Below are 17,190 nucleotides of genomic sequence, written 5' to 3' on the forward strand. Positions count from 1 at the left end.
AACCTCAGGCAAATTCAACCTGACAAACCGGCGGAGGAGGCACCTGACAGGACTGTGTTTAAAGGGGTTGGAAATCAGAAACGGTGAACTGAACTGAACTTTGAGCTGAAAAGCTCTCGGTGTTGCAGTGTGGTGGTGTGCAAGCTTGTTTTCGGCACTCTGCCACAAGAGCAGCGCCATGGACCGAGCACTGCCTCCATGCAGCGAATGAGTGTGCAGTGTAGCTGTGCACTATGAAGTCCGACTAGGCCGGAGCACAAAAACCGAGTGGGGTCATTTGTCAGATGTAGAAAGGATGGATTGGTGAGAGCAATAAATCTCAGCTAGTAGGTCTAAAATTCAAACGTTTTTCAGGTATTGGTTGCAGGTATGTGCAACTACAGCTGAAATCAAAAGGACCCACAAAGACACAAGCACATCTCATTTTATTTTGTAAGTTTGATCACATTCTACCCTCATTTTAGCCAGACTGAACAGCACTATGTTCTTAGGAATGGTGCCCATAGCGCTTGCTGATGACTGTCATCCAATCACAACTCCACAAACTACAATGCAGCTCAGTCCACACAGCTAGGATTGGTGAGATTAAGAGTGTTAAATTAATTCAAGATGGAGCCTTTTTTTTTTCACAAAATAAACTGTGAGGGGAGTACAGCAAGAGACCTACAGGAACTCAGGGTCTGTGGTCATTCTAGACAAAGAGAGAAAATGGGTCATCAAAATGTAAGACTTCAAACACTTGCTCATAAACGGTTTTGACTGAGGGACTTTGTTCATTTTACTGCAGTGTCTTTTGTTCATTTTATAACATAAAGTAGCCCAATTATAATGTGCCTTGAGCTGCTTTTTTGTTACAGTATACAATAATTGTATTATTCCAAAATACCTATTTAAATGTTAATCCAACTCATGGGTGTTAGAATCCAGTCCTGAAGGGCTGCAGAGCCTGCTGGCTTTCAGGATGAATAATTAAATTTAGGTCACTGATTGGCTACAGAACTCACACACCTTGTTCTCAAAACCTTAATTGGCTGCTGATTGTAAGGAAACCATCAAAAAATCTTTTAAATAAATAAAACCTGCAGACACTGGTCCTCCAGGACCAGAGTTTGATACCCCTAAGCTAAATGACTTAAATGACTAGGTACTCAAGTTAAGCATTAAAACAGTTGTCGGCACAAAAGGATGAACGCAATTTATTTAGTCACTCAGCCTATACAAAAAAAGGTCTTGCGTCTTCAACAAAGCTCAGGACAAGCATTACAAACCAATATAAAAACAATAAAGGTTAAAAAAGAAAAAAAAAGAAAAAGGTTTCTCCATCACATCTTCCTCTTCTGGGTACTGATGTACAACACTAGAAAGAAGAAAGCACCAATCAGTCCAATACATACATGAACAATTATGAACAACTTGGTCACTCATAACTCAGGATCATAACCAATACACACAGTCAGCGACCACATTAAAGCCTGGGGCATTTTAGTTAACATCTTCAACAGCCTAATATATCAGCACTGCAGAAGGAACAGGATGGTATAATTACAGAAATCGTTCAATTTTCAATTCTTGCACCTAAAAAAAGATTTTGCAGGGATCGCCTGTCAAGTGCTATGAATATCAATAGTATACATATGATGCACATAGTTGTACTACCAAAGTAGGTCAAGGGAATAATAGACTTAGTGTATACAATAAAGGCTAGGTATGGTTTAGTTCATTCAGCCAAAATATAGCTGACAATTGTCAAGCAGCTTGGCGATTAAGAAAAAGTTAAACTAAATTCACTGCATTTTAATACAAATGCATCTTAAATAAATTTGAATTGATGTATTTTAATGTGCATAACAAGGCCACTGCGACAACTGCATAGCTGATGGGTAAGGTAGGGCATTATTTTGCATACATAGTATGTGTCGTTTCCTTGTTTTGCGCAGTAATAAGAAACAATGCAGCTTCATGGATGTCTTGGAGCCGTGGTTCTCAAAACAGTTAATGCTGTTTGTTACCAACATCTTTTGCTCAATTTTGTTGTTTAAGTAGTTTCATAATGTAGGTTCGGCTCATCGCTTACTTTGTCTTTGAATTGTTTCCAGGTTACCAAACGTTCACGATTACCCATTACCTATTGATTCACCAGTCTTTAATGTGACCAGTTAATTTCTGTTTAATCATTTGCAATATACTGAAATAAGCATATGAAGCACTTTTATTCTCCATGGCATACTGACTTATTTGTGTGTGGCTCAAGGTCTAAACATGAAAAGCATCCAATTATGAAAAATGAGCAGCTTGTTCAAATTGGAATAGTGAGATTGGAATTGTGGTTGGAACCAAAAAGAAAATAAACAAGGTTCCCCAGAACTGAGGAAGGAAGGAACACTTCAGTAAATGTCTCTTGGTCTTGGGTATTGAAATAACCAGAGCAACTTTTGTAGACTGCCATTTGTCATATGCACATGACCTTGAGGCTGTTTCCAAGACACTTTCTCCTGTATGGTTGAAGCCCCTACCGTTGTTCCCCCTCAGAAAGGCGTCTCCATATTTATTCTTCAGCTGTCCATTGACATATTCCTCCGTCTGCTCCACAGCAATGTTCATGTAGCCATCCAAACAGGCCAGGACACCTGCAGAGCAAGGAACAAGTCAGTTTACCTCTCAGCACCTCCATCAGCATGGCCCGCTACCCTCAGTTGGCACTTGTGCAAACGTGCTTTATTTATTCATGAAAGAACAAATTACTGGTAACACTCTCAGACATCTACACCTGAATTACATTAATGGGGACTGGGGGACTGGGGGATTGGGGGATTGGGGGATTGGGCGGGCGTTACCTCTGTAATCCACGCCGGAGTTCAGTTTGACCACCACCGGTCTACCGATGATCTGCTTCAGAAAGTCACTAGGGGTCTGCTTCCTTAAACTCATTGTGTCAGCTGGAGAACTAATAAGGAATGAAGTTAGCAATAACCACATTGTTAATCGTTCTAGCGTTCGTTTATTTCGTCAATTATAAAACATAACATCAGTTCGCTAACGTTAGCCAACTAGCTAATGTAGCTAGCTAGGTTATTCTAGTTAAGGTTAAATCATAAAAACACAGCGAAATTAAACTACGTTCTATAGTAGCAAACATCGAATGTGAATCGAGAGAAGCTAAATTCACGGGAAGACAAATATAGTTAGGTAATGTCTACAGTGACGTCTCATTTTCAACAGTACGCAATTGCAGCTAACTTAACTAGCTTGACTAGGCACAAGTTAGCCTAGCTAGCTAGCTAGTTCATGACTAGGCCAGCATATCCCTGAACGCGATCAAAAAATAATCTGTGAAGGAGATATTGTAGTACATGAGGTTTAACGAGGCATATTATTCTATTATAAGAATTTACAAATGGCTGCTTATTGAATGGTCCACATACATTGATTCATATACTTTTGTACTCACTGTTACGTTTAGTGAACGTTCCCTCGTATCCAGTATAATGAACAGCAGCCAATCACAAGCTTATAACCACATTGTCTACGGGTGCTACAGAGGGTCATACCCGATCTCGTTGAACTTTCGTCCAAGTGATAGAGCGTTCTTTCTTCTTGCGTCTACTGTGCTACTGCATTTAACTTTATGTGTAGATTACACATTGACTATTACTAACGGTTGTGACCCTGATGATTTTGCATCACACTGCCTGTTGCCATGGGTATGCACTTATATAAGTTGCTCTGATAAGAACGTCTGTAAAATAAATAGTTGTAAATGTAAGTAAAGCAAAATGCACAAAGCTATTTGGTTATAGAGAAGCCTATAGAGAATCCCATCCCACCATCTTTCACGATAACCTTTGCAGAATATTGCATCATGTAAATAATATGTGCATGTTGTGTATATGAACAAACAAATTATAAGTAGGATTATATATATATATATATATATATATATATATATATATATATATATATATATATATATATATATATATACGCAAGGATATAACATATTGACCAAAAGGAGACAATGGAGTTCCAAAAACATCTGTCTTCCATGAAATGTGAAATGAAATGCACTCAAAGGTTTATCGTTTCAGAATTGTTATTCATGGGACTTTTCCTCTTTTGTGTACATTTTAAAATAATGATGGAATGTCTAAAGTATATTCAAAGTTGGTAACTGACATGTTTTACATTACATGGTTGACACATGTCACATGTAAGAAAGACTATAAAGCATATTCTTTGTGAAGTTCTTCAAAGTTAATGTTCACACAGTGTGAAATTCTATAATCTAGCTTACTTTAAGAAGCATTATGCCTCAATTAAATGCCTGGGGGAGAGGCGGGAGTAGTAAAATAGCTGACGATGTATAAATGTATAAAGAGAAGAGCCCCTTGGATGAACTATAACCTTGACACTATTTTTGTGTGTTTCAAACTACAATGTCTCTCCTGAGCATGCAAGGTTATATGGTGCTGCCCATTGTTAATGGCTTGCAAGGGCACATGATGTTTCCCTACAGACTGGGAGTACAGGCAGGCCTGTCAGCACTGGGAAGCACATGCTCCTACTTGGGAAACAAAATGGCCATCATGCAGTCATAGTGGAGTGCAAGATGCAGAGATGTGGAGAAAAGTAGTTGAAATATCATGGAATATACAGTGAGCTCCATAATGTTTGGGACAAATACATATTTTGGCTCTCCACAATTTTAGATTTGCAATCAAACAATTCACATGTGGTTAAAGTGCAGATTTTTAATACATTTTATGAATTTTCATACATTTTGGTTTCATCATGTAGAAATTACAGCAATGTTTATACATAATCTTCCCATTCTTATATTTTATGAAGAATGATTTGTATCAACTGGTACCTTTGCTGTCTATTTCTACTGATATTTAAGACGGTAATGTATGACTTTTTATACTTTATTTATACAGTGTATGAAGCCAGAGAGAAAAATACACGGAGAGAGAGAGAGAGAGAGAGAGAGAGAGAGAGAGAGAGAGAGAGAGAGAGAGAGAGAGAGATGCATTTAGCAAGAGCCTCAAAGAAGAGGAAACATTAACCTAAGAGGTAGAATTATAAAGTACCTCTTGCCCTCCAGACAGTCAGCTTGTTAGCGGGGCACAGGCAACACGGGTGAGGGCAGAGGTTAATTTGTTATCTGCAGCAGTGTTAAACTTAGGTCAGTGATACACATCCTTAAGTCATAAACAGGAAAGTTTGTGAATCGGGAACACACAGAGTCCAATAAATATTCAAGGAATGGTTTTTTATAACTGCTTTGTGTTCCTAGGTTCACTTGCAGAAAAAAAAAAACCTTCCTTTCCACATGTAAAAAGAGATGAATTTATACATCATCTTTTGACGTCATATTATTTAGAGTTTATTCACCGCGTAACATTTTAACTTCTTGAAATATTTATGCAATACACATATTGACAATTGCATCATGTTAGTTACACATTTTTGTGTAATCATTATAATATTTAATGCTTAATATGTTGGGTTTTTGGTGTAAAATATTCTTTATAATGTAAACATGTGTGTGACAAAATGATCTGATATTTTATTACAAATTACAGTGTCACTTTGTGATAACTGTTTACCATAAATTAAATAATATACATTTTCAGAATTTGAATGATTTGTGTATGATCCTTAGACTTTATTTGTAATACGCATATAGAACCACAATATAGTACTACATACGGCACCATAGGCTACTAGTCGCAAACTAGTGAGGACTGCAAGAATAGGGCAGGACAGATCCATATATTAAGGATTACAGGACCACAACAGAGGTCACGGTCTTACTGACTGTGACCAAGCAGGCAAGTGCTGCTTTGCATTTATCAGCACAACCTGGGTTGCTACCTTTAACCCTGGAGCCCAAGGGGGGATGGAGAAATTAGAAGCCATTGCAGCTCAGGGTGGCAAAGGTGTGATGGCAGAGCTGGAGCCACCGGGGTGACCCTTTTGTGTACAGGCAGGCTCCAGGAAACAGGAAACGAGAAGAGTCTAGACAGGCCTGACCTTGAGAAGCAAGGCTTTCTCTCAGGGTCACAGAAGATATGGAGAGAATAATGGGAAACTCTCGAGGGAGTGTAAAAATGAAAAACAGTCTGTTGGCCTACACCTTCCGTGTAATCCCTGACTGTATAGAGGTAATAGGTTAGAAATGAAAGGGGCCGCTGCCCTGATCAAAAGGACCACAGGACCTTGGCCCCCCGGGCTCATTGTTTTCTGTGAGCTCTGACTGCAAACCCCACCCCCTGATCCACATACCAGCAACCAACCCCATGTTTGGCCGCTGACCTCTATCCTTCTTTCCTACTGAACCCCACTGTGACCTGGGTCACTGACCGTTCTCAGGTGGACAGGAAGTCTCTGGACCATTTGTGTATTACACAGGAGGAGACAATTCCAGGCAGAGAAGTACATTCCTGCAGGAATAAATCAAATGTCTACAACCAAATCCTGACTACAATCATACATAAATAATTCACTTATAATTCATTCATTATTATTATTGTTATTATTATTGTTATTATTATTAGTAGTAATAGTAGTAGTATTATATGAAAGTATTTGTAAGAAACATTAGTAAGTAGTAGTTAATTCTATTTTTAGCATTGCAACCTGGAGTTTTCAGACATAACAGATCAGATACCGTGTTTGGTATTTTAAAGACTGGACATTCAAAGGGACGTAACCTAATATGGCCAGGCTGCAGTAAAAGGTTGTGTCATACAATCAGGTTCACTCTATTAGACATGCATACACTTGTACTAGCAGAAGTATGGGGAGATAGACTGGGGCTTTGTTAGATGAATGGTGCTTGTAGAGGGAGAACTCTTCTCCACCCATAAATATGCATTGTGACATTTTGAACAAAGCTGCTCCACCGGCTTTGATGAGATCTGCCAGGTTCCTATAACATATTGGCGTACTGTCACACCTCCAGTTACATAGACAATAATGCTGTTCATCAGTTGCAGATTAACCGGAGATGCAGGAGGAAGATGAGGTTGGATTCAGGGCTCTGTCTGCTGCAAAGGGGACATTATCAACACGAGGTTAAGCTGGCAACCGCCGAAAAACTCCTAGCAGAACATTCACACCCGTGCGTTTGCTCGGTTGGTTTGTGCTGCCAAAAGGCACACAGTGCGATGAACCTACAACAGCTTGCCAGCAGTCCTCTCTGTTGGCTAACACCTCCCGTGAACCAACTGGCTGTGTGTTCTACAGCTGGGAAAAAGAGAGCACTATACTCATATTTCCTTGGCCTGTGACAGCACTGCACTTTCATACAAATCTGACCAAATGTCATGTTTCTTAAACATAGAAATTATATTCAAACAATAGCCAGTCTCATCCTTATCCACCAGCTCCATACAATATCAGAGTGACGTCACACACGGGTGTCCAGGTGGGCGGGCCCTTTTAAATCACGCTGCGTGGGAAAGAATGAACATTTGCATGAAGATAATCAACTATTTTAAAATATTTCTTCACTGCTGTCCTTCTGGCTCATTCTATTTAAAGGTCTAAAGAAACCAGGAACATTTGTCTCTGAGTGAGTCACTAATGAGTCATGTGTGTGTCCTGTGGTTTAGGAGGACGTTGGGAGGTTGTGACGATCGCATTCCATGTTTTCCTATGGCCCCACTGCTGTGCAATGTGCAGAAAGAGACTACAGTCATCACTGTGCTTGACGCTACTTCTAGGCAAGAGCACATTGTACACAGTTAGCCTACTGGAAAAAAAATCTCTTTTGCAATGGATATGGATTTATTAATCAGTTTCAATGGCTTTTAAGAAATTGCATTTTTCATTTTATGTTTTAGGTCCTCGGTTTTGATTTAAAGCAAATGGTGGTAAAATCTTAAATGATCTTTTGCTTATAGCAGTTTAATATGCTGAAAGGGATGATAGTGATAACCTTTCTGACATCCAGTAGATTGTCTGCAAGTGAATGAGATCACATGACAGGAAGCTCAGTGGCAGTACACGAGGGGCAGATGACAGGAGAGTTATCTGATAGCACCTTCTCCGTGGAGGCCTTGCCTGCTGTTGGTCTCCCCCTGATCAAGGTCATCTGTTTATCAAGTGCGGAGTGAAAGCAGGGAAGGTGAAGAGTTCAGTCATTAAATACACCCAGAAGCTGCATCACCATTCCTGCATCTCCACCCCCACTGCCTTTCTTTTCCAATCACACACACACTATTATAAATTATGTTATCAAAATCATGTTGTTTTTATATTATGCTATTATGTACACCCTGCAAGGTCTGGTCATAGTAGAGGACTGGAAACAGTACTGCAGTCAGAACTTCATCATCTCAATGGACCAGAGAAGAGAATAGAAACAGTAAGCCTTTATGACACATTTATTAGTCTCAGACCCAGAGAGCCCCTGTTAGCAGAACGAACGCACACATTTGCTTAACGCTGTTTACTGAAGCACAAATATCAGGAGCCATTTCTCAGCTGATGGAGAGAAAAAGTGCTGCCACCTTTAAATACTCAACAGGAAAGGGCAAAGGGAGCGTTAAGTATGTTTTAGTAATCAAATAATCAAAGCAATTAAAGCGCTTGATGATCGAACACTTCATGAGGTGGAACAAATCACCAGAAGCAATGCCTCCCTCGGCGAATTGAGTTTGACTCTCTTTGATTTTAATGGCCCATCAGATCAGGAGGAACAACAAGTGAGGAACTAGGAAGTCAAAATGAGAAACTTCACCTTTTTATGAAGCTTCACGCAGATGGTTGGGGACGCATGTACCGAACAAAATGTACATTGCAGCACATTGCCAAAATGTTCTTTCGGTTCAGTTCAATGTGCCACTCGATTTTCTTTGGTCGTGAAACAGGCTAGCTCGGTGTTCCAGTGTAAGTCTCATTTCAATATTTAATTCAGAGCGTGATCAGGATTCAGGGCATGTATCTGTCCCATTCTTCAGACGGCACTTTCCTGATAGCCACTTTAATGATATACACAGTATTGCAGAGGGGATGGGGCTGCCAGGGGCTGTTTAGTAGATCTATTAGACTAAGAGCTCTGTCTTAAGGTGACTCTGCTGGCAAGGCATCAAAAACACTATGGCTAACTTTTTTTTTCTTTGTTGAAGCTGGCACATACATGATCACAAGTTGGAAAATTATGTTAACATCATGTTAATTAAAGAAAAAGGAAAGCACATATATTTAAAATATCTGATTACATATGTACACATACTACTCATACCCCTAGAGAGCCAGAAATCAAGGTCAACATCAATTGTTAGTTAATGGTATTGAATGAGCATTTGCACCCCATTTTTCCAGTACAGAGGGGTGTCTCTAGATGCAATGCCCTCATTCATAGAGCAACAGTAGTCAGCCAGTGGTCTGTGGAGCATGACACTGAAGTTATCCATATATCACAGCCTTCTCAGTCACCAGATCTGAGCCCTATCGAGTATTTATGGAATAGTTTGGAATAATGCCCAAGACCACATTTTCCACTTACATCAACTAAGATTGAGTTGATAGATTTTTCTTCATGGAAGACTGCTGTCATATTCTTCTGCAGAATTCTAAAATTATATTTGTAAAATATTCATATATTATGTATACTCTACGTTATATAAAATAATGTGCAGTATACATAATGATTTCTGCAACTGTTTTATAAAAAATAAAAAAAAACATAGCCAAAGGCTATGAAGGCTGAAGGCTTTAGGTACTGAAAAAAAACTATGATCTGGATCATGGGGATTACTTTTCCAAAATGGTCCCTGGTAACAATACACTCTATGAGTCTGTGGATAAAGCATATGACACACAGTATAGTTTTAGTCTTTTTATTAATCAAGGACTAAATTATGTAGATCTTATACTATAGCTTGTCAAAGAAGTACGATATGTTCTTGTGCAAGTACCTGCAAGCTGCCAATCAATTTCAAGTGTAAGTAAAATTTCTGCCAGAATCACCTCGGGTCTTGGGGGTTCAAGGACTGCAAACAATGGAAATGAGTATTTTACAAGAATGTTCTGGAAGGGAGCAGTGAGAGTCACTGAAGATGAAAAACACCATGGAAACAAGATGCGAACACCAAAGCAAAAGCATGCACTGGACAGAAGAGGAAGACAGGCAGGATACTAAGATGAATGTGGCCTGGCCACAGGCCAGGTTTTCTGTAAGTGCCTCACAACCTGGCTTCCTGGATCCTCCATAGCTGTCTGTGTATTGTTCTAACATGAGACTACACCGTGCTCTGTGTTTCAGCCACACATCAGTTCTACTGTTGTTAAGAGCAGCTGGGGGCTACCTCCTATAACAAATGGTATTGCATTTGTCATGAATAAATAAGCAATATCGCTTGCTAAATTTGAGTGATGGTTTATAACTCATGAGAGAGAAAGGATAAATGTGTATTTATTTTCTAGCATGAATGACAAAACATATATGTGAAAGACCACACGGCTTTGCTAGCGCTAATCATTGACAAGACCGCCATGATTGTGACATTGTCCAGATAAAGAAATCCACTCCCACTCTAAGCTTCACCGAGCTAACTAAATTCTTAATCTTAGTCTTATTGAGAGCAACCAGCTTCAGCCCTACTGTATACGGGAACAGAGCAATCTACCTCAGCATCACTGCCAGACAGAAACCTGTCTCAGCACCCATGTCAGAGAGAAACATCTTTGAGCCCCATTGCCAGAAAGACCTGCCTGACAGGGACAGGGGGAGCCTACTGGACTCTCACCAGCAGGATCACTGATCTTCTGTACAGGCAGATGGAGGGAAAGATTTTCTTGCCGAGCCATTGACTCCAAATTGCAGAGCAATAACCTCCAAGGCCCAGAGAAGCCTCATAGATTAAGAAAGGGTGATTCAACCTTTTTTATCCATTTGCTTTGCCCACAGAATATAATTCATCAGATCCAGGAAACCCCTGGTTATATTACCGCAGATGTATACTTTTAAAATGGCTACAATGACAAGAATATTATCAATACTACAAAGGTACTTTTATTTTTAGTTGATTATGAGTTGATTAAGGCAGATGTTGATACATACAACAACAATTCTCGTAGAAAATTGATGACATACTTTATGTTGATAGAACATCCAACAGATGGAATGGCAGTTTGGTTTTCTTGTCATAATCTTTCAGTCATTTGACAGAAATGGTTCTTGTGACAATGGGCTCATTCCAATCACTTATTTTTCTCGACTTCTTTGCTTTCCTTACTCCTGACCTGCCATCTTTAAGGACATTCCAGCCCCTTAAATGTTCTTTCTAGAAGCTAGAAGTAGAAGTTAGGAACTCCCAATCTTTCCTTTGAGCAAGAAAACAATAGTGCATATTTTACAGAAGTATATTTTTGGAAAGCCTGACGTAAAATTGACCTGTGGATCCACCTCTCTCCATTTGCCACGTTTGTAACTGATGTGGCTTCAAACTAACGTTTGAACATTCCATTTGCCTAATCACATTTTCTCGATTTTCACATTTTCATTTATTTTTCTCGCCGCTTTTCCTTCTCAAGTACAGTTGATAAGGAACAATTCACATGTAGCTGAAACAACTAACTCTGTGCAGGGCATTCACTCCAGATTTAAAAGCATTTGAATTGAATTTAAAAAAACAAGCTGAAAAATAAATAGTAATTTTAAATTTTAGACATTTTTAAATCAAATTAACAAACTTGTAGTAGCCTTGTGGGAACCAAAAAATGCAATACCACTTCTTGCTAGTAGGTCAAGAAAAAATATTGTAATGAGACTGTATTCCCCCTGTGAGGTCATGCCCTCGTTGCCATGACTACTATCAGATAATTGTCCTGTTGTAAACATTACCTAGGTGCTTAGCATGTATGGGGCCACAAGACAGACCAAAGCTGCCAGTGACTGAAATACTGCACCATGACAACATCTTGATCACACAGTAGGGTTTCCAAAGATCAACACAGTCAACAACAAACAGCCACAAAAAATAAATGTATTAATCAAAAGGAAAGGAAATCCATGGGAATCATTATTTTTTGTCAACCAAGCAAGAAAGCCACCACAATTGTAAGGCTTTTCTTATTTAAAGTGAAATGGCTTGTGATGTGCTGCTTTCCGGACCATGTAAAAGAAAATGAGAAGCCTGGACAGATCTTTTCTCACTGTAGCTCTTTCGGAGCATACCAGTGAGGTCTTATTTGCACCACTGCTTTGCCCCAAAAGAGATTAATAAAACTGAGCAAAATATTGATTTTTATTCTGACTTCTCATCTTCTGCTTTTGCATTACAGTCTTAATGATTTCATATCCAAGCTCTTCACAGCATTTTTAACCTTTGCATTAAACCCTTGGATGTAATCGAGTCACTGGGCCTCATGCAAGAACCACTTATATAAACAAACAGATTTGTTATTCAATTGCTTTAATGGCTTAAAGCGAGTGATTTAAAGGAACTTGGAGCATACACCAAATTTCTCTTATTTAGAATTTTTTCTTAGGTAGGAACAACATTTACAAGTGGTCCTGGCCTGTCATACAAGTCATATAAACAAGAGCCTTGCGGTGGAAGTCAGTACAGCTCGCCTGGCTCTCAAAACTCTGATCAAACTTTCAAACTACGCATTACAGATCAAATATCCAAGATTCACCCATTGCATTGCATATTTCTCACCTGAAATGTTTTCAGAAAGGTATTTTAGTGGACTGTTTAGGAGAAAAAGAGAAAGTTTATCCATATTATTATGTCTTGCCAAAACAGATAGCCAATCAGGTATCAAAAGGTATAGTTTTTTGATGCTTTAGCTTGTGGAAGAACCTATGCACTTGTAAGTCTCTTTGGATTAAAAGCCAAATGAGTAAAATGTAAAATGTAAATGTAAATGTATCAGTCCTCCGTTGTCCTTTTTTAATTCCATTGGCCATCTATCAGGGTGGCACGGATGGTGCAGTGGGTAGCACTGCCGCCTCACAGCAAGGAGGTCCTGGGTTCGAATCCCCGTCGGCCGGGGCCTCTCTGTGCGGAGTTTGCATGTTCTCCCCGTGTCTGCGTGGGTTTCCTCTGGGTACTCCGGATTCCTCCCACAGTCCAAAGACATGCAGGTTAGGCTGATTGGAGAGTCTAAATTGCCCATAGGTATGAGTGTGTGAGTGAATGGTGTGTGTGCCCTGCGATGGACTGGCGACCTGTCCAGGGTGTATTCCTGCCTTTCGCCCAATGTATGCTGGGATAGGCTCCAGCCCCTCTGCGACCCTGTTCAGGATAAGCGGGTTAAGATAATGGATGGATGGATGGATGGCCATCTATCCAACAGAACCTACCCACAGTACTGCATATATTGTATTATAACGAACAGGGGACGGCATACAGGGAAGTATTTGTCTTTAAAAAGTCCGTCTTAACAGGTTTTAGTCTTGTAATTAGATTTTTTCTCTCAAGTAGATTTTAGCTGGTTTTAAGTTACTGCTTGCTTGACAAGTGAAATTCTCTTACTTCATTGGCAAATCTTGGAATGAGTCAAACTGTCTCATCTCATTGGTTATATTTTTTGTCTAACTTAGCAAAATAAATTAATAACAATAAGATCTCAAGTTTAAATATAACAGTAAAATACTTTACTTATTTTTTGGTTTGTGCAGTGCATACACTCCTCTTCCCAGACCTGGGTCTAACAAGCCAATGCATATGCTAGTTCTGGTTTAAGCTTCTCTTGTACAGTTAGTTACACTTTGATTTATTTGAGACACTAACATAATTATTTTCATTAATATTATTATTATTATTATTATTATTATTAGTAGTAGTAGTAGTAGTAGTAGTAGTAGTAGTAGTAGTAGTAGTAGTAGTAGTTTGTTCATTTTATTATTATTACTGAAGCCTAACTGAAAATATTTATTTATTTTACTCGCCTCCACAAACAATGTTCTCGAGTTATAGAAACCACCTGACAGATTCAGATCAGCACTCATTTTGCAAATTGGCCTGACCTGCATATATGGCTTATCCCCTGGACCAGGATCTAGATGTGCTTTAATATACCTGTTTATTCCTTCCATTAAATTGTATTTATGACCCTGACCTTCAAATACATTCTGTGCCAGTAACATATCAGGCCTTGTTTTCCGTGTTGTTTATTTGGCCTATTAACTACATCCTGAAACTTGCACAGCACAGCATTACCTGAGTAAAGGGGAGTGTATAATAGAGTAGCATTAAAAAAATATATCCCTTATGCTCAAAGAGATTAGAGCAAATCCAAAAGGCATGTGTTTTGGGCTTTTGAAATTTGACAACCATAAATAGGCCAACCTGAGACACCCACCCAGGAAATCAAGAAGAGAATAGCTATTTCTTTCTATAACAGAGTGTTAACTGGCATGAAATATACCATATAAAAGAGCATTATATGGCTTTATACAGTATTATAGTCTTCTACAACCAATGGCATCCCAAGCCCATAATGAATTTGTGTTTATTGCTGGAGACCTTTTTCTTCACCATTTGTGTGTCCAACCTCTCTAAGGAAATTATGAAGCACAGAACAGATTCTAATCAAGTTGTGCTGTATTCTAATTAGGAAAATACAAAGTGTGAGTCAGTCACCTGTGGTCAACTGAGAGGCGTAATTAGTGCATTCCCTAATTGCCATAATAACAAGCTGCTTGTGCCTGTGTTAATGCAGAAGGAATATCCACAGCACACAGCCTGTCAGACTTCAACAGCTCACAGCCTCAACAGCATGCATTGCCAAGAGTACCTGACTCCAGAAGTGATGAATATAGAAAAGAACCGTCATAATAGTTTCTCAATGTCTCAACAGATCACACATGTAATAATAGGATGGAGGCATTCTGAATAATTATCTTGAGGAGATTTCTTTACAGTCAAAAGTTTGGACACACCTTGCCCTTTTCTGGCTTTTTTGATTAATGTTTTATTTCCGCTGTTTCTAATCAAACAATTCATATGTGGTCAAAGTGCAGATTCTCAGCTGTTATTAAACCACATTTTTGTACATTTTGGTTTCACCATGTAGTAATAACAGCCCTTTTTATACGTAGCACCCCCATTTCAACGTTTCAGACAAATGAACATAATGTTAAATACAATAGTCATGTTTTGTATTTGGTTGCATATCTATTGCGTACCATGACTTCCTGATGTCTGTGACCTCTCAACATCACCAGAGTCTGGATATCTTATTTTGAGGTTTAAAGCCATTTAGAAGTATTTTCTACTTCTAAATGGCTTTAAGTCATCAAGGGTCCGAGGTATCAAACCAGCCTCAAACAACCGTGCTGCTACTGAATAATTCTTCCACTGAGTTCAACTGAGAAAATTTGCCAGGAGAAATGTCCCTTGTAGTATGGTTTGAGGCTCATCTGATACCTTGGACCCTTGATGACATAATGCCATTTAGCCAACAAATGTATTCCGTACTTTTTTGGCGTAATATATAGCTAAATCAAGACCCACCACCCAGTTCCCAAAGAGATCCAGCAAAGAGATCTGTGATATGATATCCAGATTCTGGTAATGTTCATAGGTCACAGATATCAGGAAGTCATGGCATGCAAACAATATGCAACCAAATACAAAGCATGACTCTTTTATTTGATATTATGTAAATTTGTCTCAAACATTGAAATGCGGGGCTATGTATAAAAACTACTGTAATTACTATATGGTGAAAACAATATGTACAAAAATACCTTTTAATAAAAGCTGAGAATCTGCACTTTGACCACATATAAATTGTTTGATTACAAACTGAGAAAATAAAACATGAATCGGAAAAAGCAGAAAAGGCCAAGGTGTCCAAACTTTTGACCCGTACTGTATAAGATGAATTGGTGGAATTAAAACGAGCACTTAACTGAGTAATAGAGGAATAATTTCATATAACATAATACATTTTACATGCCTACTGGGGAACACAGTAGTGCAGTGATTAGTACTGTTGCCTTGCCAGAAGGTGGTTCTGGGTTTGCGTCCCAGTTGGACCGGATTCTCTCTGAGTGGGACTCTGATGTTCTCCCCGTGTTCGAGTGGGTCTTCTCCTGGGGCTCCGGTTTCCCTCCACAGCCAAAACATGTATCCCAGGAATTACAGATGAAAACTATGCTTGCTGGCTAACTCTGGCATATTTACAGAAATTGTATTAATGTGCATTTTCCCTGTCAGATAAACTAAATACATTAAATTAAATAAATAAAGCATCCAACCATGTCCTGATGTTGTGGCAATAAGTATGGCATTGTATAAAATATAATCTTTAAGTATGTGTCCAGGCACTAAGAATTGAAGCATAAGTACTGAGTTCTGTTATTTACCAGCTTTTTCTACTTAGCCACAATTGTCATCTACCTATGACACCTTAATAATGCCTGTAGTTCCTCTTGGAAACCTGAGCTCTCAGAAGTTGCTAATTTTTTAGCACCGTTTACACTTACAGTATGAATATAACCACAATTATTATTATACAATTCTTATTCTTTATGAAAATGATACCTCAAATAGCCAGCACATAAAGGTCAAAAGAGTAAAAAAGGTGATATCATTGGTAACTGAAAGGTATCAAACCAAAATCATAAAATAAATTCAGGTACGTTTTACCCATACCTCACGTTTCACGTACATTTAAATAACCGAAAATCACACGGTCTAATGATTGAATGTACTGTTATAGTGACATCATCGACACACATGCATGTTTGTTATTTATGTTGCTAATTAAATGGAGAAATAATATCCATTATATAAACAAGGACACATAGTCTTTCCATTCACTAGTAGCTACACATGCAACTGTATGCAAACGTCATATGATACAGTAAGTCTCTTAAGTCAATCGGTATAGATCCTAGATCCTCGGGGGTATCTTATCCATCTCTCTCTCTGCGAGGTGTACCGCGATTCTGCCGCTTTGAAGAGACCTGTGTGCAAGTGTGTGTGTGTGTGTGTGTGTGTGTGTGTGTGTGTGCGTGTGTGAGAGAGTGGGAGGGAGTGTGTGTCTGCTCCGCTACTGCTGCCCTTTGATCCCTGCATTAGTGTTAGTTAGGGGCTCGGAGACACACACTTAGCTTCAGAGAGAGCAGCCATAGTCAAGACACAGCAACACCACCCCCTTCTCCCGTGCTCCTATTCCCAACAATACACTCTAGACCGAGGACAGCCAGGTGCACGACAA

The 17,190-nt window shown here is 39.1% G+C and overlaps 1 protein-coding gene across 1 annotated transcript; it reads right to left on the reverse strand.

The window, feature by feature from the left end:
• Positions 1-1,169: 1,169 nt before the first annotated feature.
• lsm6 (LSM6 homolog, U6 small nuclear RNA and mRNA degradation associated) lies at positions 1,170-3,546 on the reverse strand. The gene is made up of 4 exons (XM_061245890.1): positions 3,449-3,546; positions 2,835-2,944; positions 2,514-2,627; positions 1,170-1,357 (listed from the first exon to the last, which is right to left on the reverse strand). The coding sequence occupies exons 2-4, from the start codon at positions 2,926-2,928 to the stop codon at positions 1,323-1,325; spliced, it is 243 nt and encodes an 80-aa protein (XP_061101874.1). The 5' UTR covers positions 2,929-2,944; positions 3,449-3,546; the 3' UTR covers positions 1,170-1,322.
• Between the last annotated feature and the right edge of the window lie 13,644 nt (positions 3,547-17,190).

The sequence above is a fragment of the Conger conger genome, chromosome 6 (genome assembly GCF_963514075.1).
Source record: "Conger conger chromosome 6, fConCon1.1, whole genome shotgun sequence".
Lineage (NCBI taxonomy): Eukaryota > Metazoa > Chordata > Actinopteri > Anguilliformes > Congridae > Conger > Conger conger.